Source organism: Astatotilapia calliptera, chromosome 18 (genome assembly GCF_900246225.1).
Source record: "Astatotilapia calliptera chromosome 18, fAstCal1.2, whole genome shotgun sequence".
Taxonomy (NCBI): Eukaryota; Metazoa; Chordata; class Actinopteri; order Cichliformes; family Cichlidae; genus Astatotilapia; species Astatotilapia calliptera.
In genome coordinates, this window is record NC_039319.1 from 9,899,067 (window position 1) to 9,913,803 (window position 14,737).

Consider the following 14,737-nt stretch of genomic DNA (forward strand, 5'->3'; position numbering starts at 1 on the left):
TATCACACATGTTTGTATGTATTCATACTTTGTTTTTTGTTTTTAAATTTCTTAAAATGGAGATCTAGTTTCTGAAAAATTACCACTTTCATTTACACGCTGTACTAAGACTTAAAATATTAGGGCTATTTTTTCCTAACACAGAATACAAATACAAACATTTTGTTAACAAAACACTTTTTATTTTGTCTGTAACAGTTCATATGACAAAAATGTGTTCAATAACCGGTATATACTTCTCATGTTTAGTGCAAAGAGAACTTGATCCAGGTTTATGTTAGGGTTATACTGGGTTATACTGCACTGAAATAAGGTTTCGATTTAAACAAAAACATTTGCAAACTCTCGGCTGGTGTAAAGTTACAGATCCCTGTTGTTGCTGCTGAGCAGTTTGGGATAGGACGTGCCGATGGATTGCCCGTGCCGACAGACGACCAGCTCCAGCACGTACTCGTCCACTTTCACCACCACAGACGTCATCTTCTCAGTCGACATGAGGAAGATGATGGTGAAGAGAGCGACCTCAAACTCTGGACTGACACCAATGAAGGAGCCACCGACGGGCTTCACCAAGCCTTTCCAACTGAACTGCAGGTTCAGGACGTGGTCGTCCTCATCAGGCTTTAAAAACAGTAAATGCAATTCAGCGACATGTGCGGCTATTTACTTTTCAATCAGTGCTTTTACAGTAACGAGCTGCTGTATCAGTTTCTTACTGTGTCTTTGTTATCTCTTGCTTTGTAGCCTTTATAGTCCACATGGTCGTGCTTTTCCTGAAGGTAGAACTGCACCCAGTTGTGAAGACCCATGATCTCCTTTCCATATTTGGCTTCTCCCACAAACACATGTTCAAATCCACAGGAATCCTCACTGTAATGAAAATAAAACCAACCAGCACACCCAGAGATACTTAAGTTCAGTCTCTCAGTGCTGTATGACCTCATTCATATCAAGACGCCTTATCTACAATGTTAACATTGGAAGGATAACAGCACAGATGGCAGCAGAGCCGGTGACTCACTTTTAACCCTCAAGTAACCAAGCCTCATTAACGACTAATTTATGAATGACTCCATTATATTTTATACAGGAAAACCTTTCTAATGGCTGTGTGTGATTATCATACCTATGCTGTTTTATTGTAATTAAAAAGATAAGTTAAAAAGCACAAACTGTAGGAAGAGACAAACTGTCACATCTTATAAAACAAATTTTCTTTGTTTCAGTGTAACTAGAAAAATAATACATTTTAAATATTAAACTAAACAAAGATTATAACCTCTGCACATTTGTACTCAACACTTCTCCTCCTAGTCACCTGTCATTGATCCAGGTGTTCAGAACTTTCAAAATTAAAAATTCAAGTAAAAAAATTAAAGAGTGAGTTATGTATTACAGTGTGTTAACATCATTTTAACACCCAAATGTAGATAATCTAGTGACTCTGATCAAGAAATTAGAATTAAGTTATCACACTCTGTTGTTCATCCTGTGGAACTGTGAAAATGAGATGAAAAAAAATAAAGATGACAATAATAACAAAGGCTATAATGTTACTGTATAATGTTAAATATCAGTCTTTTCATTGTGCTTGCTACATTGGGGCTAATTTCTGGAAGCATTTTTTATTTATGATTAAAAGTGTCACAAAAACAGATGTAAGTATTTGGCTGGAGTTACAAGGTTAACCTCAGGAAGATTTAAATACATGTAGTTTATTGTCAGCCTTTTCAGACAAAAGCAGCTGTTAATTAACACAGAAAAAAAACAAAAAATAAACCCAAAACACATTCAGGGAACACTGTGTTTTATTTTTAGATTCTTCACTGATTCTTGAGTTGTGTTCTGCTCCAGACCTGGATCTCATTTAAGTTTGCCTTTAACCAATCATTCAAACCGGTCCCTTCCTTCTCTTTTAAACATTGCAGCAGCGCCCCCTGTTGTTACAGTTACTCACCCTCCGCTCCTGTCCCTGTGGTACAGGCGGAACCAGATGTCATACAGCTGTCTCTTGAACTGCCCAAGGTCTGATGGTGACTTCCCCTTCTTGACCAGATACTGGTGAGCACACTAAGAATAAAAACACAGTAACATACTTTGAAATTTCAGACATCCGAGTAAAAGATGTGACCTATCAATAGTATCGGAATAAACCATCGTTACATTAGAAAATTAATTCTTAGCCTTGAAAAAAAAAAAAAAAGAGCAAAAAAAACCAAAAAACAGATCAATGCCTGGAATGAAAATTTGAGCCGGCATAGATCAAAAGATCAAAAGTGCCTGGAAAATAAAAAATACCCCCCCCCCCTCCCCCCAACGCAAACTTAAACACAACACTGAAGTTAAAGTAATGAGTCACAGGAAAATCTAATCTTACTATAATAAACTAATCTCTATTTGAACTCCTACACAATCTGGAGATGATAAACTAAACTTGACACACAGGTTCATCTTTGGCCCCAGAAGGTTCTTATCTATATCAGATATTCTAATGTCATTGTGTTGCCTGGCAACCACCGACCGACAGACTAAAATGACTCATCATTTATGTACCTATATAACATCTTATGAAATCATAGTATGGCATCATTTTTGTTTCATTACACAGTATCTGTTTTTTTATATACTCAGTGTTACATTACATCATTTGGGACATTAATTTATGAAGTCAAATTTCCTGTATTTAGAGACTACATTTAAAGTTTACTCTTGGATACATAACTTTATAAATGGTATCAAAAAGTGGCATTTCAATCCATGTGAATTAGTTAAGCCTACAAAAAAAAAAACAGTTCATGCATTCTTGTCAGCTGTATATTATTGACATGCACATAAGGCATGTAAACTACAATGAAAATTATAAATCTTTTTTTTAATAAATGTGTGTCAAGTGAACAAAATTTTGCAGTTATAGTTAACAATTGTACAGTTTTCATTATACACTTAAAGTGTACTAACAGTGTCTGGCTGATGAGTGCAGAAGTTCATTTATTTTTTAGATAATTGTTCGTTGATGTGGTCCCTTGACTGTAAATTCATTATTCTGTATATAAGCATAAAACGACTTCCATATTGGTCTGCTGTTTATTTGTTTTTAACATCTACCACACCTCTTTTTTACTTTTCTCTAACCAATCAGTAAACAACAGCTTAAATTATTTCTGAGCTCATGCCCTCCTATGAATCCGCTGTACCTTCATGACATCTGTCTCCACGATGGCATCGATAAAGAGCTTGTTCTCTTTGAGCTCTTCTGAGGTGACCGTCTCTGACACACCTGTAGACATCTCATAGTTGTCCAGCAAGCTGATGAAATCTGAATAAAAAGGTGTAACCTCATTAAACTGTTTAATCGCTGTTGTTCCAAATAAACATAATAAAGAAAACCTTTATAGGCCTGACTCATACTCACATTCATATGTCTTAATACTCTTCAGTTTGTCTTCATTCACATATGTGAAGAGTGGAGCTTTGGCCTGGTCTCTGGCAACATTACTGCCCTGAGCCACATAACCCGCCTTCCCCTAAATATAAAAACACAAACATTCAGCAACATGTTAAAACTGAACAAACAAATATGAGGATTCATAAATAATTGACATGTAAGCAGCTCATAAAAGCATCACCCAGTTTCAATGCTAAATACACTTAAGCAGCTGCTTGATGACGCCAACTTCACTAAACACACACACACAGCAACCTATAACTGAAAACACACACAATGGACAAAAACAAACAAATGGCCGACTGTACCCTCATACACACAATAATAACATGGACTGAACCACCACTCCACACCATTAGCACTTTATATAACCACTGTAGAAATTAGCCACACTGATCTAAACTGCACGACTGTAAATGCTGTATAGACAAGCATTCTGTACAATACAATAATTATAGTTCTACAACTGTTTACAACTGTTTATGACTTGTATAGTTCATATTTCATAATTCTGTATAGTTTTCATATTTATATCCTGTTCATAGCTTGTACACTCACTACAGCCTGTACATACTTATAGTTATAACATATTCATAACATACCTTCATACCATGTACATTGTAACATACCCATAATAGACACATATTTTTCACCCTCATTCCTCTAATAGACCCATTTTTATATAATATATCTATATTATTGCTAAAGCACTTTCTGGATGGATGCGAGCTGCATTTTGTTGCCTTGTACTTGTGACATGTGCAATGACAATAAAGTTGAATTCTATTCTATTTTATTCAACCACTTGAAACACTGAAGGAAAAGAATTAAGATAAAATTTACCAGTGGGCTGTGAGGCAACAGTGCTAAACACCATGACTCATCCTTCATTTCTTGCTTTAGCTTTTTCTGGCACTACCCAGTACATATGGGCCTAAAGTGAAGGCACAAACTAGAACAACATCTCCCCACACCTGGCACTGTGTGACGGGGAAAATGTGCAACAAATCAGAAATGAGCCGGGCTTAACTTTTAACAGCACTCAGTGTGATGGTGCACTCAAACCAACCATTGCAAAGTTAATCTTACTAGTTATCTCCAAAAGTTTATTTCTGTTCATGTGGATGTAGCGTTTTCAGCGGGAGAAAGTGCTGAGACTGAAGAAGTCACTTGGATGAGTGACGAAACGTTTCTCCCACTGACAACCCAACTTTTGGAGATTCACTTACCTGGATGATTGAGCATGCATCAAGACGTCTTACTAGTTATTATGTTATGACTAAGTGTTATGTGTTGTGACTCCAGTAATCTGCACTAACAGCTAACTGATGGAATAGGAATCCTGTGTGGGCATGATGGTTTGACTGGACTTAACAATGACAGCATGTTCATCATTGTGTGAATTCTATCTGCTGTCTTTAGTGTTTTGTAGCATAATTTCATTGGGGATTATTAAAGTATTCTGATTGTGATTCTAATTATGATTTAGCTTTAAAATGTCTAAAATTAAATTAGCTTTGTCACAGAACTCCAAACATTCTGATTTATTTACTGCAAAGCGTTTCAATCTGTTCAGTTTCATTATAAAACAGATTAAAAAACAAAACTTTTTTGTCAAATAACATTCAGAAGTACTTGTCACTGAGCAACAACGCTCACAGAACGTCACCACTGTAAATGTTTGAATATACATTAAAACACCTACACTCCAGAACCCCCATCAGGCTTCCAGTCCACACAAAGGTTTGCATTTATTGCATGCATCAGTGACTGCCTGCTTTGCATTGCAGAAAAGCTGCGATGCCCTTTTAGCACTGACCTGGAGGGAAATCCTGTAATCGGTCCCAGGTCTCAGGCGGTTTTTATCCAGGTGCCAGAGCTGGTTGAGTACCTTGGTGAGGTCCTGATCGGCCTTTTGACTGTTAAATAAAAATTAATAAATTAAAAAAAAAAAAACACAGGCAGACAAACATGGTGAATTATTAAGCAGGCCTAAAAACTGCCGTGTATGTGTGAATGGAAACATGGACATGGAAAAGGAAGAGACGCAGAGGGTTGACGTGACAGAGAGGACGCTCGGTACAGGTTGCGAGGCAGATGACCTGTTTTGCCGACCCCTTAAAGAAGAAGACAACGAAGAAGACAAAGAAAAGAAGAAGAAAGAAATGACTAACCGGGGTGTAATGTTCACATGTTTTTGCTATTTCTTCTGTCCTCAAGTAGAGTTTTACAGACAAACACACTAAAATAACTTCTCTCAGTATATACTTGCTCCCACTATTCAGATTAAAAGAGAAGTGACTTCTCACGCTGTCTATGCACTGAGAGGAACTGGAGTGAATGGGCAGTCTGTTTACTTTGTTGTTTTTCATAGCTACCATGCAGTTTGGGATAGTCCTCCTTTTTGTTTCAAACTACTGGTGATGAAATCTGCCGTGACAATTTTGTTTTCCCCACTCATGTGACTAATTCTTTCTGCGGAAAGCAGTTAACAGGAAGTTAACTGCTCTTCTTAGAATGAATTAGTAAGGTATACAAAACGAAAACGGCGTTTCCAAAACAAACATACATTACTCCTGTGCCTCAGTCGAAAGCAGCTTGTACATCTGTTTCAGGATGTGTGTCGTTTTTTCTTTTTTCTTTTTTTAAATTCTCAGTTACTTAGGTTTAAAACATAAGGCGCCTGTGATACAGTTAAGGACCTATTTATCTAAATCATAAAAACAGTTTCCCACATAGTAACAGCAGTGCTTAGCTGTGTAAATGACTCACATATCTATACAGCCATGCACAATGACTCTCCATTAAAACCCAGGTTGTCCGACACAGGTGATCTAAATAATGTTTTAATTAAGTGAAGACTGTTGACTTCAACACAAGCAGCAGCTGAAGGCTTTGTGTTGTCTCCTATCACATGTTATGCTGTAAGTCTTCTCCTTTGTTAGATAGCACAATGGCGCCAGATGAAAGCTAAAAAGCCAGCGGGGAAAACTTCAGCTTCAGCTCTAAATAATGATCCCACCTCCATCATTAAGTTACAGCTGCATGGATCAGTGAATGTGGGAGGGCTGTAATGTGAAACCTACAGATACCACTAAAACTATAACATCTCTGCCTTAGTTTTCTTCAATTACATCAATAAATGCTAAAACAATTGCACTGAGGCGGACTAACAACCACACCCTATGTCTGACACGTTACAATACGTTGAGCGAGAAGCAGATGACAGGATGGAGCACATACTGAGGCAGAAGGTCCTCTGTGTTTAGCCTGAGTACAGGAGGGAGCGACTACAGTTTTATTACAGCAGAGGAGGCTCTCCATGAAGTTCTCCATGTCCTGTTTGTTGTATAATTCAACCCACTAATCATTCCCAGACCCCGCTGCAGGCTCCTCTTACGCACATGACGTCCACGCAGCAGATGCACAGAGCGCAGTCTGCATTGAGGAACAGCTGTCAGGGAAACAAACCCGGACTTTATCGTGACAAAACTATCGAGGAGAACCATCAAAGGTGTGACGTTACACTGTAACTACATGTTTACATCAAACATGTCTTCGTTAGACGGAAACAAACGCGTTGAAACGGCCGAAAAGTGGCTGAAAACGACAACACGCAAATTTAAATTTCTCTGAAAGTTGAGAAGACGCTAAGTCATCCTTCTGCGCGTGCGTTTTTTTAAATCCCAAACTCACCTTCTCGACATGATTTTGTTGAGAGGAAAAACTCACTGAGACTTTTCTTATGCTCTCTGAAACAAACTACCGGAATCCGCAGACGGTTAACTCAGCCGTCAATCATGACGTCACCAAGGGAGCCAGCCAATTACAAGACAGGAGCGTAAACGCTGCTCTCCACCCCCTCCCCTCGCTCGTCAGACGTGGGATAAATTACAGTAATTTTGTTCTCTATCCCCATAAACTCAACTCAAACTTTTCATTGTCAAAGTAAACTCGTTATGGATGTCAATCCTGCAGTTCCGTGTGAGAAAAGGTGTAATCCTCTGAAACAGGAAAAATAAGTAACATGTGATAAAGGTGGAGGTTTTAGGGTCATAACAATACTTTTTAGCCTCACTTGGAATTCACACGCACTTGCAATCCCTTTTAAAGGTAAATGTTTTCACAATCAAATGCATTCAATTAATTATTATAATCATCAACTACTATTATCAGTAAGTGTGAGCTCAGATATCAAGGTAGAAGTTTGGGGAGTTTTATGATCATTTCGGCTTAATTTGGAGGCAAAGGCATTTGGGCAGCTTGCAGTAACTAAGTCGACCGAGAACCCCTCTGTATACCAAAATATTCTAGAGTCATATGTGAGGCATAACTGCCTGACAACTAAAACCTGGGTGAAATCGTGTCAATGAACAGTGAACAGCACGAGCAGCCGCAAATCTACAAAAGAATGGCAGAAAAAGAAAAGAATGAAATGAAAAGACCCAGCCAAAGTCCAGATCTCATCCTGATTAAAATGGTGCTGTGCACAAATAAATGCTGGCAAACCTCAATGAACTGAAGCAACACTGTAAAGAGAAGTGGGGCAAAATCCTGCCACGATAATGTGAGAAACTGGTAAAGTCCTACAGAAAACACAAGTACTTCAACTTATTGGTATTAAAGGTGGTTCAACAGGCTCCTTCTGTATTTTGTCTTAGTTTGTATTAAATAAATAGCAACACTGTGTAATGTTTTATATGTTGCTGTTCAGCTGAGCTTGTACTGGTAGCAAGGAACAAATGATTTTTTTTTATTATGTCCTGATACATAAAACCTTATTTCTTTTGTTTTCTTTTTTTTTACCATGACTCAAAATTACAAAATTATAGAAAATCAGGCAAAGATTAGTCTTAGTTTCTCCTGTGGTCCCTTGGAATAATTAAATTTCCCACCAGTCTTTTAGAGTCTGAAAATCAACGTAAAAAAAACATAACTGAACGATGACGACTTTTATTTTGAAAAAGTCTTAACGACAAATGGTAAAAAGTGCGTCTGCGCATGCGCAGTCACTCCACATGTTATTTTGGGACTGAACGTGTGTTTAGCTAAAAAGAGTTACCTTTTTCGCGTGCGAGCATTCGCACCACGCTTTTTACTGTCCTTGCCTTTCTCTTGTTGGTGTTCTATTACTGTTTTAGTAGCTGTTACACAAACTGCTCGAGGAAATCTGCTCAGAAAATCGGCAAATTTTAAGGAAAGCTAATTAGCCGGCTAGCTGAGCTCACTGTAGTCCAGCAGCATGGCAGCTGTGTTGGAGCTGGTCGCTGGCAGTTATGAACAGATCACCTTCGGTTATCAAGTAAAAACTGACGAAAAGGTAAGCTGGAGTCTCACAAAGCAACGACCTGTGTGTCACATAAAGGGTGTGAAGTTGTAATAATAACAAGCTCAAGTGTTTGTTGGTTGGATGATGAACATGATTTGTATGCAATGCAGTATTTATTTGATTATGAAGCACATTCATTGCCCAGTATATGAAAGGAGTGTAATGTAAGAAGTTTCGTGACTCATGACTCTTTTTCTCTAACAGTCTGCGGATTAATTTATATGCAAATAAATTGTTTTGTTATAAAAAGTTTTCTTTAAAAATAATTGTCATGCAGGAGTGGACAGCCAAAGCAGAATTCACACATCACGCTCACACAGCTTCAGTATCCGCAGTGGCTGCCAGTGAGAGGTTTGTCGTGACGGGGAGCAAAGATGAGACCATCCAAGTGTACAACATGAAGAAAAGGATCGAGCACGGTGCTTTGCTGCATCATGACGGTGAGTTTGTAAATTGTAATTAGTCTGTTTGATTTCTTCAGTTAAACATCAAAAACACCTAATATAGAAGTGACCTGTTGAATAATTCAAAGTGTGCTGACTTGATATTTTGTTTAAACTCAGTTTATTTCAAATTATTTTCTCAGCAATTTGAATTAACCTGAGGTTTAGATTGTTTTTGGTTTTTTTTGGTGGTGGAAACTCAAAGCAGTAACGTAAACGTCTGCCTGGTTTCTGCTTGTGGTGCTGACTGACTTCCTGCACAGGTACCATCACTTGCCTCGAGTTTTACGGGACGTCTCACTTACTGAGTGGAGGAGAGGACGGACTCCTGTGTGTGTGGAGCACGAAGAAGTGGGAGTGTCTGAAATCCATCAAAGCTCACAAGTAAGCGCACAGAAAGACGGCACAGACACACAGAGAGGGTTGTTTCTTTATGTTTGGTAGCGTCGTCAGTGTTGCTTTGTGCTGTGATGTCTTTCAGAGGTCATGTGACATCGCTGTCCATCCATCCGTCTGGGAAGCTTGCGCTCTCAGTTGGGACCGATAAGACACTGAGGTAAATTTCACAGCTCTCTTTAATGGTAGATGATTCAGATGATCCGTTTGCACTGATAAACAATGTTGGCCGTTGTGTCTTTGTATCCATGCAGAACCTGGAATCTCATTAATGGAAGATCAGCGTTCATCAAAAACATAAAACAGAGTAAGCTCCCCTTTAACCTTTTGGGCGGTGAGGAAATTGTTGACGCATTTATGATTCAAACCTGTGTTCTTTGCACACCTGACAGATGCACACATTGTTAGGTGGTCACCAGACGGGGACAGATACGTGGTTGTGATGAACGACAAAGTGAACATTTACGTGCTGGAGACAGCCACTGTGACGGGAACGGTCGCAAACCCCAAAAGGATCGCTTCTGTCAATTTTTTAAACGTGAGCTCGCTGACCATGACATATTATCCAAAAGCCAGATTTTGACTACAGTTCTGACACAAAGTAAATGCCACATTTTCAGAGGTAGAATCACACAGACACAACATTAAGTGTTGTTGTCAATTTTCAAGAAGTTGATCCCCTCAAGATGAGGCATTTTCATATGAAGGATAAGCATATCTATAAAAACAACCACCGCTTATCTTTCAGAACTCCATCCTGGCCGTTGCAGGAGACGATGAAACTGTGAGGTTGTGTGATGTGGAGAAAGCAAAATGGGTGTGTGATTTCAAGGCTCACGAAACCAGGTGAACTCATTTATTCATTGTTTTCCCACCAATCATGCGTAGATCATACTGTCAATATTCTGATACGCGTGGTGATGGGGGAAGAAGTCAGCTTATCTTTGTGTCCGTTTGTGATGTCAGAGTGAAGACGGTCGACAGTGTGAACGTGGATGATTACTCTGTGGTGGTGACTGCTTCAAATGATGGTTTCATCAAAATGTGGAAAATTCATCTTAAAGAGGTACGCTGCGTCCTGATATTAGCTTTCTGGAGAACATGCATTCTTTGTTAATGTGGAAATGGACTTGTTGTAGACTACAAGACACTGAGACCCACACACACATTCATACGTCACCTTTATTCTGGGCTTTTGTGCACTTTTTGCCTGTTATACTGACAAATTTGGGGTTAAGTATTGAGTTAAGTATTAAGTATGCACAAGGACACTAAGAAGCTGGGTCCTCCGGGTTTCTCTCCTGTAGCATTTTTTTTAGTCGACTAAAAGAGATCATAGATGCTGATTTTTCTTTTTTTAATTTATTAATTTATGTATTTATTTTTGCATTAACTTTGCTGACAATATTAGTAATACAATAAGATAAAATATCTTGATGGGTTCCTTTTAACAAGAACAAACTCAAACTTAAGTTTGTTTAAAATAAATATGGTATATTTATGATTATCCCGGTGAGCTAATACTTCTGCTGACCATCAGGAGCTGGAACCTCCCACACTCCTTGGGGAAGTGAACACATCAGCCAGACTGACATGCCTTGCTGTGAGGAGAACTTCACCGATGCAGCAGGAGATCACTGAGGAAGAAGCACCCCAAGCAACAACATCTGAAGGTGAGGTTGTGGAAACACTTCAGCTGCTTCATGATGATGATCGGTGAGGGGACACTCAGCTCGCCTGAATGTGCGACCCGCTCATCGGATCATTGAGTCATTACCTCACATTCTGATCTGTTCTTCTCTACTTCATATCACTTCCTACGGGCAAGGGAATGTAAACCTGAGCTAACACCCTGCTCTGTGTTTATCCGTAGAACTACTTCCCGAACTTCTAAGGACAAAGAGAGTCCGAATTGCCACAGAAGTCGTCGTCCTGGAAGACGAGAGCAAGCCCAAGAAGAAGAAGAAAAAGAACAGTGGAAAATAGAATAAAATGTTTTATTACCCATACACATGTGGATTTTTGTTCTGACGACCTGCAGTGTTCTACATCAAATGTGAACTTATCGCTGATGAAAGAAAAGCAGAACAAGATGGATGATATAATATTTCATAACATTCAAAAGACTGGCAGTTCTTGTAGAATCAAACTGAAAGTTACACGTCAAACAAAAGGAAAGTGGACTATAATAAGACCCATGTTCGTGAGTTTCCCCAGGCTGCACACAGACAACTACTCTATATAAAAGTAGACATCATAGCACAAACACTGTGGCAAATGCAAAAAAGTGCCTGGAGTCTGAAGCTACCAATGATGTAATGTAACAAAGATTTATTATTTTTCTTCACAGCTCAGAACCTTTCTTAAAACAGCTTAGGCTGGACGTCTGCCAGCATCTTGGTATGTTGTACACATTTTGTTATAGGTGAGATAAAGCACAACTGCTGAGTGTATTTTTTTTAAATAAAAACATTTTCTGTCCTCGTGAGTCATCTCTTTTCCTCCTGTAGGGGAGTCAGGAATTTAGACGTTCTTTTAATTTGAAAGCGCATGCAAAAGCCACCGGAAGTGAAAGACTTAACTCTCCATTCGGGAAGTTTCTAAGTGACAATCAGTGGAAACGACTGTTTCAAACTTTTAGTGTCTTTTAATCGGCTGTGTTTGGCTTCACTTTACAGTTAGGAGTTAAAGTAACCAGTTAAAACGACCTGTGGTCACCGTGTTAATTAAACTCGCTGTAGGTTTATCGCAGTAGAAGCTGCTGCTTTATGCTCATGGCTGTCGACTGGATTGGGTTCAGCTATGCTGCTCTGGTGTCGGCAGGAGGGGTCGTAGGTTATGTGAAAGCAGGTAGGCGAAAGCCTTTTAGAATAGACACATTTACATGACATGAACCCTGTTAAAGCGGACTTTAGACACAGATAACCACCTTTGCCCTGCCACTTTATTAAGTACATCAAACGTCATTTTACACAAGAGGCATACCGCCAATGTATCCACACATATATTTTTGTCCAGCTGACTAAACGCTTCCTGTCTGACCATCTCCAGGCTGATTAATCACATTTTTTTAAAGAGAAAAACTGCCGGATTTTTAGCTCTTTACTATTATTAGTTTGCTCACAAACAAATATTTCTGTGGTGAAGTCAAAGGCATTTCAAACTTTTTCTATGGAGACGTTTTCAAATACCTAAATCTACTTAAGATAGGTCAATTAATTTTTTTTAAACCAACCATTTGCTCCTATGTCCTCAGGAATACAGAATGGCAAAGGTGTGGCTGAGGGTCAACATAAAATCCTGAGAGCTTGAATTTCCTTGAAAAAAAAAACATCAGCACAGCCTACAGTATCATATCTGAAGGAAATTTAATATTTTTGGTCACAGGCAGCATCCAAACACTCAGAGTGTATATTCCAGTACTTGGAAAACTGATTTTGTGAGAGAACTTAAATTTCACAAGTTTGTCACATATTGGCAAAATAAAATAGGAATGAACTATGACTCCAGGGCTACAAAGTAATCAAGTGTGAAAAATGATGAAAAATCATATTAAATTTGGTAAATCAACACATGTATTTAACCTCTAGTGGAGCTGTTACCTTGTAGAGTTACTAAGGTTACAAGGTGTGAGTTGGGTTTCAGTCGCCTCAAGATTGGGTGTTGTCGTCACCCTGCTGGGTGGGTGGGCGACCTGGGTTTTCAAATTGATAACATAGATGCATCTATTAGGAGTCTGAGGGGTAGAACTGGCAGCCACCAGTATTTTTAGGCTTTGCATGCATTTTTGTTTTTATATCAACCTACTTGTATCTTGGATATGCATTTTTATTTAATAGCATATTTATTATTATAGTGGCTCTATAGCATAGTGGTTTACATATCTGTCCAACAAGTAACAGATCCCAGGTTCAGTGCTGTGAGGAGAGACAAACCCCTTTGAAGTTTGTCAGGAAGGGTGTGGTAGGGAACAAAATTTCCCAAATCAAACATGTGGAATTAGTCACTGTGAACAAGGGAAGAACCGAAATTAGCTTTTTATTATTGTTTGTACCTGCCAAGGGACAACAAATGAAAATATACTAGAGGCTAAATCAGCACAAGGTGTCTTTTTTCACGCAAGCTCAGTGTGTTTGTGGTTAATCCCTGATAAATAAATGTCTTTCAAATGTAAGCTTTGCAGATAAAATCTAGAAACTCATCGTAACACAAGCATTCAGTCTCTAAAGTAGATTTTAAAATAAAACTTTGATGGAAAAACAAAATCACCATTAAAGCCTTCATGAAGAGCGCAGTTGCTGAATTATGGCTAGCTGTGCATTTGTAGTGCAGCTCCGAGTGCACACTTAGCTGCTTTACCTTTACAAGGCATTCTGGTAAATGTAGGTCAGTGTTCAACATTAAGGGGGGTGTTTCGATGACAGCTAACAACGTCTCCTCCACAGGCAGTGTCACCTCTCTGGTCGCAGGGCTGCTGTTTGGCGTGCTGGCTGCGGTCGGCGCTTATCTGACATCTAAAAACCCCAGGAATGTGTGGCTTTCAGCCGGTGAGTGAGTTCAGGTGTTAAACAGCTTAAACGAGTTCAGTTTCCCGAACTTAGCAAATCTTTGCTCTTCCTTGAATGCAGGCACTGCAGGAACTCTCTGTGTGGTGATGGGACTGAGATTTCTCGGCTCCTGGAAGTTCATGCCAGCTGGTTTGATGACTTTATTGAGGTAAAAGCACAGTTTCTGTCAAACTGTACCTGCTCACTGATAATATATTTTAATATTCTGCATCATGTAGGCTGTTTTCAGACATTCAGTGATATACATTTGTTATGTTTTCAGTTTGCTGGTATTGATGAAGACCTTCGCCAGAATGGGAAAGACACAATCACACAAATCTTGAGCCAAAATAAGCGTTTTTAGTGAGTCTGTGAATACATAAAAGATCAAACTTACAGCATTCCTCACCATTTATTTTCTTACTGCAGTCATACTTTTGTTAAAAATGTGATCATATAGAAAGGGCTTCCTGGAGCCTGTCCTGCCTCAGATCACACAGTTGTGTTATCAATTATTTTTTCTTTATTGTATGAAAAACATTTTTAAATAAAGTTTTTGGCTGTGCTTAAATGTAAT

At 38.8% G+C, this 14,737-nt stretch overlaps 3 protein-coding genes across 3 annotated transcripts; 2 read left to right on the plus strand and 1 right to left on the minus strand.

Annotated features, from left to right (window-relative positions):
• Positions 1-192: 192 nt before the first annotated feature.
• On the minus strand, positions 193-7,249 carry LOC113011374 (poly(U)-specific endoribonuclease-C-like). The gene is made up of 7 exons (XM_026150901.1): positions 7,142-7,249; positions 5,265-5,364; positions 3,413-3,524; positions 3,195-3,316; positions 1,958-2,070; positions 717-870; positions 193-621 (listed from the first exon to the last, which is right to left on the minus strand). The coding sequence occupies exons 1-7, from the start codon at positions 7,150-7,152 to the stop codon at positions 361-363; spliced, it is 873 nt and encodes a 290-aa protein (XP_026006686.1). The 5' UTR covers positions 7,153-7,249; the 3' UTR covers positions 193-360.
• Positions 7,250-8,443: 1,194 nt separating this feature from the next.
• On the plus strand, positions 8,444-12,094 carry pak1ip1 (PAK1 interacting protein 1). Its single transcript, XM_026150173.1, has 10 exons — positions 8,444-8,765; positions 9,052-9,214; positions 9,481-9,601; positions 9,699-9,773; positions 9,868-9,920; positions 10,006-10,151; positions 10,362-10,459; positions 10,580-10,679; positions 11,154-11,286; positions 11,487-12,094. The coding sequence occupies exons 1-10, from the start codon at positions 8,688-8,690 to the stop codon at positions 11,597-11,599; spliced, it is 1,080 nt and encodes a 359-aa protein (XP_026005958.1). The 5' UTR covers positions 8,444-8,687; the 3' UTR covers positions 11,600-12,094.
• Positions 12,095-12,142: 48 nt separating this feature from the next.
• Positions 12,143-14,519, plus strand: LOC113010903 (transmembrane protein 14C-like). The gene is made up of 4 exons (XM_026150174.1): positions 12,143-12,463; positions 14,059-14,160; positions 14,242-14,329; positions 14,444-14,519. The coding sequence occupies exons 1-4, from the start codon at positions 12,382-12,384 to the stop codon at positions 14,502-14,504; spliced, it is 333 nt and encodes a 110-aa protein (XP_026005959.1). The 5' UTR covers positions 12,143-12,381; the 3' UTR covers positions 14,505-14,519.
• Positions 14,520-14,737: the final 218 nt, after the last annotated feature.